Here is a 20,621-nt window from a genome sequence, read left to right as displayed (position 1 = left end):
AGTACAGGGTCTTTGGACCTTGGAGCCCCAATCAGTGGGTTGCAATTCCTCCCAGGGCAGGGTTTGTGTCTGAATAATTTTTGCATCTGGCACAAAGCTGGACCCATAATCTGTCTCAAAAGACATTGGATTGAATGATGGCTGAGTAACATCATCTTTGTAGAAAGGACTGTCTCATTTGTCATTTTCCACAAGGTTCCCAACGGCAATGCCCTTTAGCAGGTGTTGGCAGTCACAGAGGACATGTTTGGTGGGGAGAAGGGTATGCTAGAAGAGTGTTTAATATTAGTCTTGGAGTCCTATTTATTTGTAGAGGCTTCCTCAACCCTCCCCTAGTTTGGTTATCAATCCTCATTAAAGGCCCAATGGTGTCAGGCTCTGCACCACTACCCCAGCCCCACCTGTGCCCAGAAATATGCTCCAGGCATCTCATTTACTCTCACAAAAAGCCTGGCCTCTTGCAGGTAGAACTGGGCATTGCTCTTAGCCCACCTGTTTGACCTTGTTCCTGCCTTCCTGGTCCATTCCATGGGGATAGCATTGAGGAGACGCTTTCAGTAGGCACCCCGAACAAATGCCTTTCCCCAACCTACCCCCAACTTGATTTGGCTTTGTTGCTGAAGGAGAGGGACAGCAGAGGTGATGCCCCTTGACCACACCACATCTTTGTTGATTTGTAGGTCTCGGCCTAAAATTGTTACCTTTTGTTTTGTAAATTCTGTTCTGAGACTGTTGCCAGAGTGGGGGCTATCATAGGCTCCCCAGCTACAGTTTCCTAACCTTAATGGAGGGGAGGGCTTGGGAAAGGTACATTAAAGGTAGGCCACCCTGAGGGGAAAACAGGCCTTGTACAAAAGCTGAGTAGCCAGATGTTCACTTTCACAATTCTGTAAGACTGGCAAGGCAGATATAGATTAAAAAGAAGCACAAACTCCATTTAAAGTGCATTACAGCTCAGGAACCAGCTCCCCCTGGGCAGGAGAAGGGAGGAAAGGGCACAAGAGGCCACATCAGTCTCTCTCCTTATCTAGGGCCACATGTCTCTCTCCTAGCTTTGTGAAGGGTGATTTACACCCCTGGCTGGAATGACTCTCTTTCTGTGCTGATTACATTGGCAAATGCCCCCCAGAGGCCACAGCAGGATGGCCATATTCAGAAGCAGCAGCCAATAAATCTCAGAGGTTTATGTTGTGCTGCTCAGTACCCTCCTTTCTGGCCCTTCGCCAGGTGGACTGTGGCAGTGAGACGGCTTGGTTAGAGGGTTAGAGGATGAAACCCTCTACTTCCTTTCATCACCCTCTTTTTCTCTTGAAGCACTGCTTAGTTCTCAGTCATCTGGTCCTTCTGCCTCTATATTTGTGCTGGGAGCAGGTGGGAATCCACCCTAGGCCAATGAGTACCTTTGCATCTATAGATGGAAATCCTGGGCTCTGGCACAGCTGTTTCTACCTAGCTGCTTAATCTTGGGAGAGCAGCTTGCTCTCTGAAACATCATCTGAAAGTGATGAGGCACCTAAATGGTCTCTCCAGCCACCTTCCTCAGTGATCTTGTCTTTCTTCCAGGGAAATCTCTGCTCTTTAGCCTGAGAGGGGTTTAATCCTTCCATCCTCCCTCATGACTCTGAGGGGCCTGAAAGAGTCTAGTCTGGCAAAGATCCTGGGATCTGGGACCAGATCTGCTCCCTGTCCGGGACCCATCTTTGCAGAATCTTGGGGTTAAAAACAATGACCGAATCTTATCCTTGAAGATACTTAAGGAGGGAAAAATGAAATAATAGATATGCAAATTCTAAGGAAAATATACTAGAAATGCAAATGTCCTAGTGCTGGTGTGTTCAAGTTTTGTTACAAGATTTCATTTGTGTTCGTTATTCCTTGGTGGTGGTAGGGGGTGGTGGTGAGAAATGGTGCCTTTTTGGGATAGCTATTGGGAACCCCCCAGATGGTGAGTCTCAGCGGTAGCTTCCCCAATATCTCCACGATCCTCCACGCCCCTCCCGCTCCCGCTCCCAGGGCACTCGCCCGCTGCTCCCACCCCAGCGTTTTCTCCGTCCGGAGAAAGAAGAGGCGCGTTTGTCCGCTTCGGAGTTGGAGGGCGGCGCCCAGGACCCTGGTGGGAGGGTTGGCGCCTTGCGCGCGGGGTGGGGCGGGAGACAGCGGTGGGAGGCGCCGGCTAGGGGCCCCCAGCTCCCTGAGCTCCAGTGCGAGGAGTGAAGGGAGCGTGGCGCCCGCACAGGCAGAGCAGCCCAGGGGCGAACGCCGCCCCGCGCACCGCACCGTGGCCATGGCGCGCCGCGCGAACCTGCTGTCGGCGCTGCCTGTCCTGCTGCTGCTGCCGCTGCTCGGAGCCGGTGAGTGTCCCCTGTGCCTTACAGGACCCTCTCGGCCAGAGTGTTAGGAGGAGGAGAGAGAAGGGGAGTGTGTAGGTGGAGCGCTGTCAGCACTGCCCAGAGAGGACTCTCACGGCACCGCCACCTGGTCCCGGGTATCGGTTCCTCCGAGCCTGGGGAACTAGCGGTGGTCCCCAGGGGGCCAGGAAGGGGCTGGGTCCCCTGCCTAATAAAGGGTCTGAACTGTTGTAGATTGAGTTGCATGCAATGACCAGAATACTCACGCATCTGCTAGCGCCGGTTCTCCTCTTCCTCTTTTGTGGTACATTTGCGCCGTCACGGAACAACCACAACTTGCACAACACCATCTCTGGCTGGTGGGGAAACTCCATTTGCTCCACGTGGGCATCATCTCTTCCATCCCCTGCAAGGGATGGGGAAGTGGACACTAGGTACAGATGATGGGAAGTTTTGGTTAGAAGTGACTTGTCACAAACTAGGGTTGTAAACTGCTGCTAACATCGTTATTTAGTTGTATTGCCGAGAATATTGCTCACCACCAACCGACGCCCCTTAAAGATGTACTTTCCGTTACTATTTTAATTAGAGGAGAAAACTGGCTCTTGGGCAAAATGGCCTTTCCCTGCAATCTATCAACACAGTGCCTTTCCCTATTCTAGATACACAATAGGTGTTTTGTGGAATGTGTAGATCAAGGCCTGGTTTTAGAACCATGTCCTTGCCCTAAGGAAGGGCAGCTTGGGATCCCAGGGAATGGGCCCATGCATGGCCTTTGTATGGGGGATGGGTGCTTGGAATCTCATTTCGGGGTTCCTGCCCAGAGCCTGAGTGGAGGGAATACTGAGGCAGGGACCGCACATGGACTGGTGACCTCTGTCCACAAGGTGAATATAGAGAATTGCAATCTTGGCTGCAAGGCAGATATGGAAGGAAGGAGGAAAAGGACTAGTTTGTCCACACTGACCATTAGCAAATCAGGGCAGTAAGAAATCACTAATATGATTTGACTGCCCAGGAAATTTCACTAACCCTAACAGTATGGCTGCATGTGAGGATCAAGGCTAAACACTGAACACCTTGCCCCCACCCTCTGTTGAGCTTCAATGCTCCTAAATGCACCATTGCTCAAACTTGGTGAACTATCAGCTAAGGAATCAGAGATGTTTACTTTTGAAAATTGTTACAACTCGATACTTAGTCCAGTTAAAGCAATGAGACTTGGACCTGCTATATTTCTTTCAGCAAACACTTACTGGGTACCTCCCAGAACATTTAGCATTTCTCAGGCTATTTAAATTCAGGTCCCACTTTTGGTAAAGATAAAAATCTCGTGCCTTTCTTAAATATATTTTGAAACTTAAAAAGCTGTTTTTTCATCTTCCACATATAAAATGACCAAATATGCTTTTTTTGAACTACACATTCCTTTGAAAATTCTGATATACCACTAAAAGAGGCCTAACTTCTCTCTTCTTCCACTCCTCCATTGAGAAATTCTGGTTTAATCCAATCCCTTCATCTTACATTTGTGAAACTAAGATCCAAAAAGTGAATTAAATGGTCCTATATAGGGCTGGGACTAAAGTGAGGTGAGTGAAGGGGGTGCCCAGAAACTCAGTAGAGAAGATAAAGAATATTTCAATGCATTATTTTAAAAAATAAAAACGCCAAAAAAAAAATGCGTGATGAACAAAATATTGAAATTTTAAATAAAAAGACTAACAGTGTCATGCTGAGGCATATTGAAGGTTTAAGCCAAAGGAAAATCAGTAATGTTTTTATGCACTGGATATAGCACCAATTCTTAAGCTATAAGGTGCATATTACTTTCCAGTGAACTTGCTAAAATTTGGATTCCCACCCTGGCCAGGTTGCTCAGTTGGTTGGAGTGTTGTCTCCTACATCAAAAGGTTGCGGGTGTTTTTTTCCAGCGGGTAGGGGGTTGGGTTTGATTCTCTGTCAAGGGCTATACTGAGGTGTAGATTCGATCCCAGTTGGGATGGGTATGGTGGCAATCAATCGATGTTTCTCCCTCTCTTTCTGTTCCTCTCTCTAAAAGTCAATAAACATATTCTCGGATGAGGATAAAAAAATTAGAAAAAATTCAGATTCCCAGGCTTTATCACTAGAGATTCTGATTCAGTAATTCTGGGATGGGGCTCAGAAATCTGCATTTTAATAAGTAATTAAATGATTTTGATATGATTGGAAGAGGAAGTTGGACTAATTAAACTCTGAGGCCCCTCCTAATTTTGAGATTCTGATTGTAAGTAGAGGGAAGGGACCCAGAAAGTTATAGAGGTGGCTCACAGACTGTCTCTGTTATCTGATTATTTCTTAAACTAGTGGCCTAGTGCACAAACTTATGCACATTGAAAGGAAATTAATTAGAAGAAATATTTTAATATTGCTATTCGCCCTTTCTCTATGATAGAAGTGTCAACCAAATTCACGATCAACAATGACAGGTGGAAACACAGGCGTGTGATTACACCAGTGAGAGCTTTATATGTATCGCACATGAGTGAGTCAACTTAGCCTCTTACATATATAGATAAACTTGCTTAATTAGACCTGCTTTCTGATGTAGCCAAACTTTTTTCAGCCCAGGGAAGCACTCCAACTTCTATTTCAGGTACTTGTCAGCAACACAGCAGTAAATATCAACATGAAGCAGATTATTATTGTAGATCATGCAAGGAGAACAAAGGGTAAAATATTTAACTGCGCAGTGTTTGACTATATTCTGCGCAGTGAGAAAACCTGAAGTCATTTTCAAGGTCCATCATTTCTTCTTTTCAGTCAGGTCAAATTTCTAAGCTTTCTAAATCTCCATTTTCTGGCTAATGAAAAGAAAATAGGATTTCACCACGTCTCTTATCTTCCTACTCCAGGACTTCTTTGAGGATCAAATGAGATGAGGCACGGGAAAACGAAAACACTTCACAAATATTTGGTTACAGTGTAAAATGTTTCCACTTGGATGTTCCTGGGATGAAGAAACTGCAAGGAGGCTAGTTGCTAGGGAGAGGAAGCCAGGCATTGCTATGTGACATTACCCAGACGGTCAGACACTTAGCATATTGGCCAGCCTTTTATATATATAGACAGTAGGAGCTCACAAAGAATAAGCACTGGTGATAGAGTAGTGATAAGATAAACATGTAAGCCCTGGCCAGTGTTGCTCAGTGGTTGGAGCATCATCCTCGGACCAAAGGGTCTCAGGTTCAATTCCCGGTCAAGGGCACTTACCTCAGTTGTGGGTTTGATCCCTAAACCCAGTTGGGGTATGTGCAGGAGGCAACCAATGTGTCTCTCTCATGTCAATGTTTCTCTCTCTCTCACTCCACCCCCTCCTCCCTCCTTCCCACTCTGTCTGAAAATCAATGGAAAAAATATCTGAGGGTGAGGATTAACAACAACAACAAAAAAGATCAACATGGAATTCTAGAGGGAGAGATAATTAAAAAAAACATCAAGTGGTGATAAGTCCTATGCAGAGAATTGAAGTAACAACATGTTAGAATAGCTAGGGGATTATTTTACATTGGTTGGTCGTGGATGGCCTTTCTGAGATGACATTTAAACTGCAAACTGGTCCTGGCTGGTGTGGTTCAGTTGGTTGAGCATCATCTAATGTACCAAGAGGTTGCCAGTTTGATTCCCAGTTAGGGCACATACCTGGGTTGCAGGCTTGATTCCCCCGTGTGGGGTGTGCAGGAGGCAGCCGATCAATGATTCTTTCTCACCATTGATGTTTCTATCTCTCTCTCCTTCTCCCTTCCTCTCTGAAATCAATAAAAATATATTTTAAACCCCCACAAATGTTCTTATTTAAAAAGAAATGAAGATGCTGGTTTCCTTGAAGGGATGATGACTGGCAGAGGGCTTATGGGATACTGGTAATGTTCTGGTCCTTTACCTGGGGTCTGATCACACAGGTGTATTCAGTTTGAAATTCATTAAACTGTACTTTTTTTTATGCGCTTTTCTGTATGTTGTGCTTCAATAAAAATTTTATTACCAAACATGATATACAAATGGCTACAATGAAAATATGGTCGGTCAACATCATTAGTTATTAGGGAAATGCAAATGAAAACCACAATAGAAACCACTTCATACCCATTAGGATAGCTATTTAAAAAAAAAAAAAGAAAATAGCAAGAGTTGGCAAGTATATGGAGAAATTGGAACCCTTGTATATTACTAGTGGGAATGTAAAATGGTGCAGCCACTATGGAAAATAATTTGGCAGTTTCCCAAAAAGTTAAATATAGGATTACCATATGATCCAGCTATCCACTCCTAGGTATATACCCCAAAGAACTGAATACAAGTTCAAGCAATACTTGTACAGGAATGTTTACAGCAGTGCTATTCAAAGTAACCAAAAGGAAACAACCCAAATGTCCATCAACTGATGTATGGATAAACAAAATGTCATATATCCATACCATGAAGTATTATTCATCCATAAAAAAGAATGAAGTAGTAATACATGCTACAAGGTGGATGAACCTCAAAAACAGTGTGTTAGGTGAAAGAAGCCAGATATAAAAGATTAAATATTTTATCCCATTTACATAAAATATCTAGGAAAATCTGTAGAGACAGAAAGCAGTTTAGTGGTTGCCAGAGACTAGGAGCAAGGTAGAATGGTGTAATTAATGGGTGTGGGTTTCCTTTTGGGGTGATAAAAATACTGAAATTAGATGGAGGTGATGGTTAGACTAATCATGAATTTAAATGCCACTTAATTGTACCCTTTAAGATGGTTAATTTTATGTTGCATGAATTTTACTTCAGTAAAAATCTTTCCAACTTAAAATTTTCATTAAAAAGAGATGGCTGCAACAACAAAAGAGTAATTGTGTGAGGTGAAGGATATGTTAACCTTATTGTAATCACTTCACAGTATATATGTGTATCAAATCACATTGTACACCTAAAACACACTAGTGTTATATATCAATTAAATCTCAATAAAGCTGGAAAGGGTTGGGTGAGTGGTTTAGGAGAATGAATGTGGAAGATTGAGTCAGGGAGACCAATAAGAAGTCTTGGCAGTAGTTCAGACAAGATTTAATGTTGACTAGAGCAAAGGAGGTAGTAATTGCCTTGGAGAGAAGTGGACAGACTCCAGATATGTTGTGGAGTTGACAGGGTTTATTGGATTGAAGATAGGTTGTGAAGGAAAGAAGAATTAAGAATGACTCCTAGACTGGACAAAAATCATACACCTATGGATAAGGACAACGCGGGGGAGGGAACCGGGTGATGGGGAGATATGGGGGGAAAAAAGGAGAAACAATTGTAATAATCTGAACAATAAAGATTTATTAAAAAAAAAAATAAATCATGGGTAAACAAAACAAACAAACAAACAAAAAAGAATGACTCCTAGATATTTTGCCTTGAAAAATGGGGTATGATGATGTTCTGTTATCCCTTGATAGGGACCCTAAGTTCCAGAATGCAGGGACTTCCTCCAGAGCTCAGCTGTAACCAATGTTGATATTCCTGAGTCAGTGACAGAGTCAGCGAAAGCTCCCCATCCTAACCTCAACCAGTTTCCACTATAAGGTATTTTAAGTGACTCAGAATTATTGCTAACTCTCATTTAGCATGCCCATACCCATTCTCAACTCTCTGGTTATGATGCTAGTCCTACCCATGACATAGCTCTGCCCAGAGCCCTCCTCCCTATGCCTGACAGGATCATGTTTAGACAACGGTCCTCCTTCCCCTCCCAGGAGGCTGAGCAGCCTCTCTTCAGACTCCCACCTCTTATTGGGCCTGATCTATTCTCTACTTCTGCTGGGCTGCCTTCTCCCCACATTTATTTCTAAAGGCCTTTTGTGCCACCCAATACTTTCCTGCCCAGAGCTTCACCTGAATTTCCCCACCTTACCCGAGGACTTGGTACTCCCAGGCAGCTACTCTGACTTATGTGAGCCTCACCTGGTATCTCTCCCTCCACAGGGGACCCCCTCCCCACAGAGGGCCGGCTCATGAACAGCTGTATCCAGGCCAGGAGGAAATGCCAGGCCAATCCCACTTGCAATGCTGCTTACCACCACCTGAGTTCCTGCACTTCTAGTGTAAGCACCCCTTCACCAGCAGAGGAGCCGTCAGTTTCTTTGGACTGCTTGGAGGCAGCACAGCACCTCAGGAACAGCTCTCTGATGAGTTGCACATGTCACCGGCGCATGAAGAACCAAACTGCCTGCCTGGACATCTACTGGACTGTTCACCCTGCCCGCAGCCTTGGTGAGGTCCCCATCCTAGAGTGGACTAAGCTAGAGAAGATGGCTTTAGGGGGTTGCTTTTTAATCCTTCAGTGTATGAGCCACTTAGTAGATTCTAAGAGGGATGTGGCATCAGTAAGAAGTGGGGGGAGGAATTGGCAGTATCCTTTTGGGTCTCCCAACATTACTGTCTCACTTCCCACTTTCTTACCTGACAACATGTAGCTGCCTCTTGGCAGAGGCCTGAACCAGGCTGAGGTCCAACCTGAGGAGCTGCTGGAACAGAAGTGTTTGGAGAGGAGGTGGAGGAAAATGGTCTTAACCCATAAACAAGCTCCAAATACAATGTAATCCATAAATTCAGAGACTGGGAGACAGTGTGCTGGTCCAGCCTTCAACAGAAAGGATACTCATCCCAGGCAGGAGATGGTAAAAGAGAGAATGTATTTGAAGAGCCAAAGAGAAGAGCTTCCTCTGACTCGGTGTTAGTCAGTTTTTACCGGACCATGCCGTAGTAACAAAGGTTTAGTTCTTACTCATGTTCCATGTTGGCTGTTCCATGTGTTCCCTTCATTTTGGGATCCAGGCTGAAGTTACAGCCTCTATCTGGGATGTTCCCTTCTTATAGCAAAGGGAAATGAACAATGACAGGACCATGTGATGGCTTTAAAAGCTCCTGTGCAGATGTTATATATAAAATACTTCTGCTCACATTTCATTGATAAAGTAAATCACACGGCAGGCACGCCTGACATCACAGGGAAACATTGAAAATCACATGCCATGGGGTGGGGGCAATGGTAAGATATGTACACATATAATACCTTAATAAAAAAAAAAAGAAAAAGAAAATCACATGCCAATAAGTGAGGATATATAATTTTACAGTGAGGGCAAAATTAACTGGAAATAATAATACAGTCTCCATAGTCCACCACTTGGTCAAAATATTCATTTTCCTTTCTTCCACAAGCAAAATATACTTATACATATCTTAGGAAGATGCCCTAAGAGTTTTATCCAAGCATTACATCAGGCTTTAAGTCCAGGATCTTGTGATTATTTCTATATCAGGTCTGAGTGTGGCTCCTCTTGATTTAGAAAATTATGGTCTAAAAAGACAAGTCATCTGCCTCCCATATATACTCAATGCACAATAATGGAACAGGGGCAGGAAAACCAGAACAAGCGTTGTCAGTAAGAAAGAAGAGGGATGGGAGTCATGCAGCAGACATTGATTCATAGAGACTCTGAAGTCCTGCTAGACAAATGTCACAGGGCCATCTTCCTGGGGAACTGGGGTTGTTCTTGCTCCATGGGAGAGTTGCTCTATTCATTGTCCTCTAGCTCTCTGGGAGGTCCTTCCTTTCCTGTTACAGTAAGTCCTCACTTAATATCATCAATAGATTCTTGGAAACTTCGACTTTAAGTGAAGCGACATAGAATGAAACCAATTTTCCCAGAGGCTAATTGACATAAACAAGAGTTAAGTTCCTATGGCATTTTTCTGGCCTCAAAACATCCCCAAACTTCTAAATAAAGACCCAAACATTTCTGATATTAAACATTGAAATAAATGTGAGCTATGCACACATGTAAGAAAGACTAATAAAAACAAGTAAGATAATTTATTCCAGTCCAGGGTCGTGGGTGACCAGAGCCTATCTTGGCAGGTCAGGGTGCAAGGCCCTTCTATCAAAGGGCCACTCATACCCACAGCCACACTCACTCAGATGAGACAGTGCACACATGCTGGTTCACCTAACATGCGCATATTTGGGAGGGGGAGGAAACTGCAGTGCCCAGAGAAAACCCATGCAGACATGGGGAGATGTGCAAACTCCACACAGACCGTTGCTCTGTGGGGAATCAACTTTTTTTTCCCTCACCAACGTTATAATGAAACAACGTAGAACTAAATGACATAATTCAAAGACCTGCTGTGTCTCTTTGGTCACATCTGAAAAGGGCTGGAGAGAGAACCCGACTGAGCAGCATTCTCAGCCTGCTTCTTATCTGAGGAATGTTGGGGCATTTTAAGTCTCAAATAGGCACAGTCTCTTTTAATCCAAATTGGTGACTCTTAGTAGTTCAACTCTTTCAAAATATAATTTCTTTTTATACTTTGATTTCTGTCACCTCCTGTGCCAGTAGTGGCCTTTCCTATAATTATTTTCAAGACCTCCATCTCTTTCTAGACTGAATTAGAGATACCTTGCCCTTATCAGGCTTCTGTGGGAGAGCAATTACCTTATTCTTTTTTCCCTAAGTTCCATTTGTCCAACTGGCAGGATTTAGGATACCATCTCAATCAATGAGAGATCTCCACAAAGGGCATGATAACGACAAACTTGATTTGGTTTTTGCTCCAAGGCTGAGTTGTAACAGACTCTATTACTCAAAGCATTTATATATATATATATATTATTGATTTCAGAGAGGAAGGGAGAGGGAGAAAGAGAGAGAGACATCAATGATGAGAGAGAATCATTGATTGGCTGCCTCCTGCATGCCCCACTGGGGATTGAGCCCGAAACCCGGGCATGTGCCCTTGACCAGAGTCGAACCCGGGACCCTTCAGTCCGCAGGCCAAGGCTCTATCCATCGAGCCAAACCGGCTAGGGCAGTGGTCAGCAAACCGCGGCTCGCGAGCCACATGCAGCTCTTTGGCCCCTTGAGTGTGGCTCTTTCACAAAATACCACGGCCTGGGCGAGTCTATTTTGAAGAAGTGACATTAGAAGAAGTTTAAGTTTAAAAAATTTGGCTCTCAAAAGAAATTTCAATCGTTGTGCTGTTGATATTTGACTCTGTTGACTAATGAGTTTGCCGACCACTGGGCTAGGGCACTCAAAGCATTTTTCAGTTTTATCTTTTACCATTTGAATATGAGAAGCAGTTGCAACTCTTAATCCTGTAAGTCCTGGAATTCCTGGATTCTCCCTTTTCTGTTTCTTTTCTATTTGCAAGCTGGCCAGTTCTTTTCTGAGCTTCTATCTTCCTTTGAGTTCCTTGCCAAATGCAGCCAATAGCCATGAAGACATACTACTAACCTTCTGTTTCTCAGCTTCTCCCCTTAAAGTATGAGCTCATTCAGTATATCATCTTTCTTCCAAGTTCACCACGCTGTTCAGTCCCAAAGCCAATGCCATATATTAGACTTTTGTTGTTGTTCCTGCAGCACTCCACTTCTTACCAATTGCATTTTTAGTAAGACTTTGCTAGGTTATGCTGCAGTAACAACTAACCAACCTTAAAATCTCTGGCTTTCAACAACAAAAATGTATTTCTTGCTCATGTTACACACCTGCTGCAGGCTTCCATGAGTTGCTCTATCTGTCTTCTTCATTCAGGGATACAGGCTGATAGAGGTAAGAGAGCAACAGCAGAACCAAGAAATGGTTCTTAAAACTTTTGCTCAGATGGATGTGATTTATGAAACTTCATCTCACAATGCACAGGCCAAAGCAAATCACATGGCCAAGCCTGGCAGTGGGATAGGGGTCTGAAAGTTACATGGCGACAGGTGGGGATGTATAATCTTCCCACAGGGTGGGTAGCAAATAATTGGAAACAGTAATACAATTTATCACACTCTTTGATTCCTGCTTTTCACTCCTCATCTTAATCCTTCTGTTTCAGAACTTCCCCTGAGACTTTCCTTGGATCCTTTTGCCTCCCTTTTCCCCTTAGAAGCATGAGGTCTTTCCATGTATTCAAACTGTCCTCTCCTGTTTAGCTGACATCATCCATATTCCTCATTTCCTAAAGATGCATTCATAGAGGTTTATTGGGTGTCAAACCTGCAAGCTCACCTCTCTTCCAGCAAGATTTATTAACCAACATTTATTGAGTACCTACTATGTATATGAACTATGCAGTGATTGGATAAAACCCAGTAAGCCCCCTTAAGGAGCCCACAGCCCCATGGGGGTACTGTGAGAGACGTGTTTCCTTCGAGATCATTGTTTCTTCCTTCTATGCTTTTCTCCCTCAGGTTCACTTTGGGACCTGGCCTCACTTCCATCTCCTCAGCATGCAGTGCTTCCATAGCCAAGTGGTCAGGCCTGGAACAGAGTCTACCACTGCCCCTTCTTCAATAGGAAGAGAAAACAAGACAGAGTACTGTGGCCTGCTCATGGACCCTCAGAAATATGTCTAGTGCTTAGGAGCAGAGATTCTGCAATCAGCTAGTCTAGGTTTGAAATCCCAGCTCCACTTTTTAGCTTATGTGAGCCTGAGCAAGTGACTTAACTTCTCTCATCCTGTTTCTTCTTACCTACCCAAAGGCTTCTTAGGAGATCAAATATATATAGAATATATGTACAGGATGTCCCCCAAAAATGTATACACACTTTAACAGCTGATAGCTCAATTGATATTTCTTTTCAGATTTAACCCATTGGAATTAATAATGGATTAAAAGTATGTATATATTTAGGAGGACACCACCCTGTATATATAGAGTATCACTTAGACTATAGTGCCTAGCACACAGTGTGCTCAACATGGTACCTTTACTATTCTTATCATTAAGCCTAGTTTATTCATGGCCCTGCTTTTTCTCTCTTCTGCACAGCTTACAGCTAGTTAGGAAGAGACTGCATTTTCCTTTTCTCCACAGGGCTTTGAGGTCTGACTCAGCAGCCTCGGCCCCTCCTGCTTCCATCCCCCGCCTGGTCCTCAGGACTCTGGTGCTCCCCACCTTGTCTCTAGGTGACTATGATCTGGACGTCTCCCCCTATGAAGACACAGTGACCAGAAAACCCTGGAAAATGGATATCAGCAAACTGAGCATCCTCAAGCCAGGTGTGGAGGCAAGCAGAGACTACGGTGTGGGGCTGGGCCTGGGTCCTGGTGGGGACACAAGCTGGGAGCTTGCGAGGGAAGAGTCCTCACTGGCCAGGTAACTAAAGCAGCATTGTGCAGGGTGGGAGCCTGAGTTCTGGGGCGTAGTCTGGCCTCACAAGAGTCATCAAAAAGCAATAGTTATCAGGGAGGCATTCGAAGTGAGCCCATTAGGGCTCCTTGGTTCCAAAAGGTGGGTTTCTGCAAAGGGTTTGTGGGAGTGGCTGCAGACCCAGAAAAAAATGTGCTGAAATGGATTATTTACCCTCATTCGAGGTAGCCAGAAACGTGGTTTTTTTGCACTGGCTGGGTAGCTCAGTTGGTTAGAGCATCGTCCCGATATGCCACGGTTGTGGGTTTGATCCCTGGCCAGGACACATATAAGAATCAACCAATGAATGCATAAGTAAGTGGAACAACAAACCCATCTTTCTCTTCCTTCCTCTTTCTCTCTAAAAGAAAACCCCAAAATTCTTTTTAAGTAGCTTTTTTGTCTCTGAAGACTAGGAAAGTGCTTGTTTTCAACCATTTTAATGGGATGGGCAGGGAAAATGGTTAGAGTGTGACTCCTCAGGGGTTTCTCAGGGTGGGGAGCCATCTGTCTGGCAAGGACTATGATGCATGTTTTTCAGGAAAGCGAAGCTGTCGTGTTAATTGGAAGGGAATACACACACATCCACTCTCTTTTTGAGAAAGATGGGAGTTTTGTTGTATAGTCCTATATATTCGAATTTTGAGAGAAAAGCAAAGAGATTTATACATAAACTCTTAGTTACATGGAATCCAGGAATTTACCTGTTCCAGTTACTCCATTGTTCTGATTGCTAGGATATTCTATTAATTGGAATATCACTGTAATTTCCCAAGACTCAAGAGAATGGGAAACTTTTATGCATGCATCAACCAATGTAAGAAAAGCAGGTGTCTGAGCAGAATAGGTAGATGTAAGACAAAACAAAAATCCTAAGTAGAACTTGGTTGCATTTGTTGGACAGTTCAGAAAGTGCTTTATTAATCCTCACCAGAGGATATTTTTTTCCATTGATTTTAGAGAGAGTGGAAGGGAGGAGGAGGAGACAGAGAGAGAAACATCGATGTGAGAGAGACACATGGATTGGCTGCCTCCCGCAGGGGCCCGCATATCAAGCCTGCAACCTAGCTACCTGCCTGCAAGCCAACAAGGCTGTAACCACTGAGCAAACCAGCTAGGGTCAGAAAGTGCTTTAGATTGTTGTAGGGTCTCTAGCTTATTTCTACCATGCTTCTTCCTTCTATGCTTTCCTCCCTCAGGTTCACTTTGGGAATGAGATCTCATTCGATACATAAGATTGAGGAAAGGGTTTTGGCTATTTGAGCTTTCTGGCTACCTGAATTCTAGATAAATGAGCTTTAGATGTACAGTAGGTGGGGTTTTTTTCCCCTGGCCAAGCTGAGGAGCAGGAGAGTAGCTTACTCTGGGCAGTCCTCCCTTTCTTCCTACCCCCACTACCATGCTTGTTAAATCAGAGGGTTGCAAGGATTCCTAGGGAAGCTGGGTTTGCAGGAGGACTGGTGACTTGGTGCGGCTCTTTCCACAGACTCGGACCTCTGCCTTAAGTTCGCCATGCTGTGCACTCTTAATGACAAGTGTCACCGGCTGCGCATGGCCTATGCGGAGGCCTGCTCCTCGGGGCCCCACTGCCGGCGCCCCACCTGCCTCCAGCAGCTCCGTGCTTTCTTCGAGAAGGCATCGGAGCCCCACGCGCAGGGCCTGCTGCTGTGCCCCTGTGCGCCTTCTGACCTGGGCTGCGGGCAGCGCAGGCGCAACACCATCGCCCCCAGCTGCGCGCTGCCGCCTGGGACCCCCAACTGCCTGGAGCTGCAGCGCCTCTGCCACTCCGACCGGCTGTGCAGGTGTGGGGCTGGGCGCGGGTGGGTGGGGTCTGCAAGGACACAGTGTGCACCATTCCCTCCAGGCTGCCTTTGGGCGGTGCTGGGTCTGACCCCCCGGGGGCTGTGGACTGACTTAACAATGTAGCTATCCTTCAAAATTTTATGAAACTCGTTTCTCAAAAAGAATATATCGTATTTTATTTGTGTAAAAACTTGAGAAAATATAAAAAAAAGTATAAAAATACCACTCAGAATCCATCACCTGAAGCTAATCTGCCATACTTTGGGGAGCATTTCCTTCTAGTCCTTTTTGTATATAGGTAAACAAAAATTGATATTCTGGGAATATATTTATATCTTGTATCTCCTTCTCATTTATGGTACATATCTTATGAGCATTTTCTGGTGGGGGCAGTATGGGATAGTGGTGAAGACAGGCTCTGAAGTCAGACAGATCTAAATTTAAGTTGTGTGTCTGTGTGACCTTGAGCCAATCATTTTACCTAAAATTCCATCACCTAACCCAGGTTTCCACCTAACCCAGGTTTACCTCTGTAAAAACTGAAATAGTAACTTATAGGAGTTTGGTGAGAGTTCAAGTACATAATTTATGTACAGTGCTTAACTTGCTGGTGCAAAGTAAGTGCTCAATAAATGGTGGTGCTTATTTTGTCATTTACTGTCCTTTGACAACTTGTTTTTTTCTTTCTTCTTCTTTTTTTTTTTTTGTTAATCCTCACCCCAGGATTTTTTTCCCATTGATTTTTAGAGAGAGTAAAAGGGAGGGAGGAAAGGAGAGGGGGGGAGAGAGAGAGAGAGAGAGAGAGAGAGAGAGAGAGAGAGAGAGAGAGAGAGAGAAACAACTATGTGAGAAAGACACATTGGTTGCCTTCTGCACTCTCCCAGAGCAGGGCCCGGGTTTGAACCTGCAACCAAGGTATTGCCCTTGACCAGAAATGAACCTCTGGCCAACACTCTAACTACTGAGCCAAACCGGCCAGGGAAACCACTTGATTTTTTAAAAATATATTTAAAATATATATTTTTATTGATTTCAGAGAGGAAGGAAGAGGGAGAGAGAAATAGAAACATCAATGATGAGAGAGAACCACTGATGGCTGCCTCCTGCAAAGCTCCCCACTGTGGATTGAGCCTGCAACCCAGGCATATGTCCTTGACCAGAATCGAACCCAGGACCCTTCAGTCTACAGTCTGACGCTCTATCCACTGAGCCAAACCAGCCAGGGCACCACTTGATTTTTAAGAGCCTACATCTTACTCCATTTTATGGATGCCTCGTATTTTATTTAATCATTCTTTATTGTTGGATATTTAGGATGTTTTCTAAATAATGCTGCATAAGTATCACTCTTATTTATTAATCTTTGTACACAAATCTAATTATTGATTAGGATGTGTTGCTACAAGTACCATTACCAAATCAAAGGGTATGGAGATTTGAAAGGTGTTTGGTACGTATTATTTAGCCAAATTCTGATCTGGCTTTCCTCTGCCTTGTCAGGAAAACACTCACCAAAATGTAGTTATCATCCATTCAAGTGACATTTGTTGACAATGGAGTCACATCAAACCTTGTTTTGCAACCTGATTCTACCACTTCTCTGTAACCTTGGGCAAATTGTTTAGCCTCTGAGTCCCACTTTCCTCTTCTGCAAAATATTACAGTCAGAGCTCTCAATAATTATAATACTAACACTTACTGAGTACTGACTATGGGCTAGGCACTGTTTTAATACTTACCATGTATTAATTAACTCATCTAAACCTAACAAGAGCTCTGTAAGATAGATGCTGGTTTTTGTTGTTGTTGTTGTTGTTGTTGTTGTTGTTGTTTTATCAGCCTCAGTTTACAAAAGAAGAAGCCACAGCAGAGAAAGGTTAAAGGACATGGTCAAGTTCACCCAGGTAGTAAGTCAGAGAATGAAGTCTGGCCTAGAGTCTGTGCTCCTAACTTCTCTGCCATACTGCCTGTTATTGTGCTGGTAGCTAGTACTGATACATAACAAGTGCTGGCCTACATGATAAAGATATCATTCCTTTCTTCAAGGAGTTTGCATTTGAGTGGGGATGACAGAGAAGTAAGCCACCACCTAACACAAAGCAAAATATAAGGAAAACTGCAGAAATTTATACAGAAAAACATACTCATAATTCCATCATCTGAAGATAAAGTTTTACCTATTGTAGGATGAATGTAATAATAACATCTAGCCAAAACTGGTTTGGCTCAGTGGATAGAACGTCAGCCTGCGGACTGAAAGGTCCCAGGTTCGATTCTGGTCAAGGGCACGTACATTGGTTGTGGGCACATCCTCAGTGGGAGGTGTGCAGGAGGCAGCTGATCGATGTTTCTCTCTCATCGATGTTTCTAGCTTCCTATCCCTCTCCCTTCCTCTCTATAAAAAAAATCAATAAAATATTTTTTTAAAAAAATAATAACATCTAAGGTTTATTAAACACTTAATAAGTGTTATTATGGCATTATGCTAAATGCTTATTTCATCCTCACAAAATCCATAATCTCTATTTATAGTTGAGGAAATTGAGGTTAAAGAAGCTGCCTGAGATCTCATAACTAGGGATTGTGGAGCCCAAATTCAGAGTGATATGCTGTGGGGACTGGGGTGATAGTGCATTTAACTGTGACAGGAGCAGACTTCACTGGCCAGGCTCTGAAGGCAGAGGAGGATTTGTCATGAAGATGGGCATGTCAGCTAAAGGGGCAGCAAAAGATCTGGCTGCAGGCCAGGTCCTTAAAGGAAACTCTTGAATTTTCTTTCTTCCAGATCACGCCTGGCCGATTTTCAGACCCATTGTCATCCCATGGACATCCTAGGGACCTGTGCTACAGAACAGTCCAGATGTCTGCAAGCATACATGGGGATGATTGGTGAGGCTAGGGGATATAGGTTGGCCATGGGGTGAGAATGCTCTGGCTACTGAACTCAGATGGAGTGCTCCTGAGGTTGATGAGAGTGGGTGGGAACTGAAGTTGGAGTTGGCCTAGGCTCTGACAATCCCCTCTTTACCCCCCAGGAACTGCCATGACCCCCAACTTCATCAGCAACGTCAATGCCAGTGTTGCCTTAAGCTGTACCTGCCGAGGCAGTGGCAATCTGCAGGAGGAGTGTGAGCGGTTGGAAGAGTCTTTTTCCCACAACCCCTGCCTCAGTAAGTGTGCTACTTCTGCTCCCTCCTCAGTGGCCAGGCCATCTGGACCCAGGGAGAGGAAAAGGGTCCGCTCTGCCTATCTCCTGCAGACCGAGCAGCCCCCTCCTCAGAACAGGTTTACATCCCCCAGCCTGGGCCTTTCTTCCTTCTCCTGCAGACCGAGCAGCCCCCTCCTCAGAACAGGTTTACATCCCCCAGCCTGGGCCTTTCTTCCTTCTCCTGCAGACCGAGCAGCCCCCTCCTCAGAACAGGTTTACATCCCCCAGCCTGGGCCTTTCTTCCTTCTCCTGCAGACCGAGCAGCCCCCTCCTCAGAACAGGTTTACATCCCCCAGCCTGGGCCTTTCTTCCTTCTCCTGCTCCCTGAGTGACCTCCAAGCTTCCTGTTCAACCCGTCTGGGCCCCAGGGACACTACACCTCTTTCTTTCTTTTTTTTTTAAAAAAAATATGTATTTTATTGATTTTTTACAGAGAGGAAGAGAGAGGGATAGAGAGTTAGAAACATCGATGAGAGAGAAACATCGATGAGCTGCCTCTTGCACACCCCCTACTGGGGATGTGCCCACAACCAAGGTACATGCCTTTGATCGGAATCGAACCTGGGACCCTTGAGTCCGCAGGCCGACGCTCTATCCACTGAGCCAAACTGGTTTCGGCTACACCTCTTTCTTGATGCTGTCCTTTCCTCACTTCTACCCTCCTATATCCCAGGTCCCAGAGATATTCCATTTCCTTCCTTGGGAGCCTAAAGAGCCAACAACTGTCCGCTTCTAAACTATCTTCTCTTTTCTCCTCAGTGGAGGCCATAGCAGTTAAGATGCGTTTGCACAGCCAGCTCTTCTCCCAGGACTTGTCATACTCTACCTTACCTGTGATGGAACGCCAGGTAGGGCCTCCTCTATTACACTCCTCATACCTTTACTGAATCATCTGGAGAATCTCAGACTAGGCAGACTGGGGGGATGAAGCGGGTAACCTCCTTGTTATCAGAAATACTCTAGACCTCTAATGGACACCTTAGGTGAAGGGGACAGACCTTGACTGAGGCCGAGGTGGTGAAGGGGATAGAGCTAACTCCATTGCATTTCTTCCACAGAACAAAAACCTTGCCTTGAGGCCACAGCCCTGGATGCCCTCTCTTTTCTCCTGCACACTTACCTTGATTCTGCTCCCAAGTTTCTGATAGCTGGACATCCCTGGGGGCCCTCTTCCCCTCTACTACACCCAGCCTGACCTGCCGCCTGCAAGAAGTGAGGACAGGACAGCATCCAGAAGGAGGCACAGTACACTTGACCACCCTGACACCCCCACCACTGCACATTCACACAATAGAAGCTGACTGGCTAAGTTCTCATTCCCTCCACTGCTGACTCAGGCCACCCCTCCTTAGGAATTGGTCACCATGGTTTAGCCATATCCTCTGGTGGTGACTGGCTCTACTAAGCTCCCTCCCGATCCCTTCCTACCAGGATCATCAGGGTTTAACAAATCAGTGTCCATTGCATTCTCCAGGTAGTCAGGGCTGGGTGTTCTGAGGCAGCTTAGAAACACAGTCCCCATTGTTAGGAAGGGCAAAGCAAGAATCCTGGTCGCTTGTCTCCTTATCTGAATGGAGGATGGGAACCTGTTGCCTGTCCTGCCCTGGAATCCTACAGAGCATTTGAGCATCAGGAGCTGGAGTATTTAGGCCTTGATTTCCTCCTGCTACTGCCCCAAAGTCCTCCCAGCCTCTTCAATCATGATTAAACATTTTGACTTAAAACTTTGCTCTTTTTCCATTTTCACACATTGTGAATTTATACAGAACTTGAGATTTTACAGACAGAGGAGCACAGACCAGTGATCAGGAGACATATCAACTCTACCACCAACTGCTGTGTGACCTTAGGCAAGTTTCTCAGCCTCTCTGTGTACTTGACATGGAGTTGGAAAAAGAAGAAAAAATAGCTTATGTGAGGCTGTGGATCTGTATCTGGCCAAGCTCCAGCCATTCCTGGGATACTGCCTGGGATCTGTCACAGCAGCTTAGAGGGGAGGGTCCTTAGTCCACCACAGTATTTATTGAGTACCTGCTTGTGTTATTGGTCTGCTCCACAGTCTAATGGGGGC

At 44.8% G+C, this 20,621-nt stretch overlaps 1 protein-coding gene across 1 annotated transcript; it reads left to right on the top strand.

Annotated features, from left to right (window-relative positions):
- Positions 1 to 2,081: 2,081 nt before the first annotated feature.
- Positions 2,082 to 20,277, top strand: GFRA3 (GDNF family receptor alpha 3). Its single transcript, XM_008145818.3, has 8 exons — positions 2,082 to 2,351; positions 8,337 to 8,624; positions 13,317 to 13,409; positions 15,026 to 15,341; positions 18,128 to 18,231; positions 18,378 to 18,512; positions 19,310 to 19,398; positions 19,609 to 20,277. Exons 1-8 carry the CDS (start codon positions 2,285 to 2,287, stop codon positions 19,693 to 19,695), a joined length of 1,179 nt encoding a protein of 392 aa, XP_008144040.1. The 5' UTR covers positions 2,082 to 2,284; the 3' UTR covers positions 19,696 to 20,277.
- The last annotated feature ends 344 nt before the right edge of the window (positions 20,278 to 20,621 follow it).

This window comes from Eptesicus fuscus, chromosome 6 (genome assembly GCF_027574615.1).
Source record: "Eptesicus fuscus isolate TK198812 chromosome 6, DD_ASM_mEF_20220401, whole genome shotgun sequence".
Taxonomy (NCBI): domain Eukaryota; kingdom Metazoa; phylum Chordata; class Mammalia; order Chiroptera; family Vespertilionidae; genus Eptesicus; species Eptesicus fuscus.
This window is presented reverse-complemented; position numbering and strand designations above follow the sequence as displayed.

Bases quoted from the DNA above. Each gene is read 5' to 3' on its own strand.
- GFRA3 (XM_008145818.3), top strand. From the start codon at position 2,285: ATGGCGCGCCGCGCGAACCTGCTGTCGGCGCTGCCTGTCCTGCTGCTG. The intron at 2,352-8,336 runs GTGAGTGTCCCC...CTCCCTCCACAG, and splicing joins GCTGCCGCTGCTCGGAGCCG to GGGACCCCCTCCCCACAGAG. The intron at 19,399-19,608 runs GTAGGGCCTCCT...TTTCTTCCACAG, and splicing joins TACCTGTGATGGAACGCCAG to AACAAAAACCTTGCCTTGAG.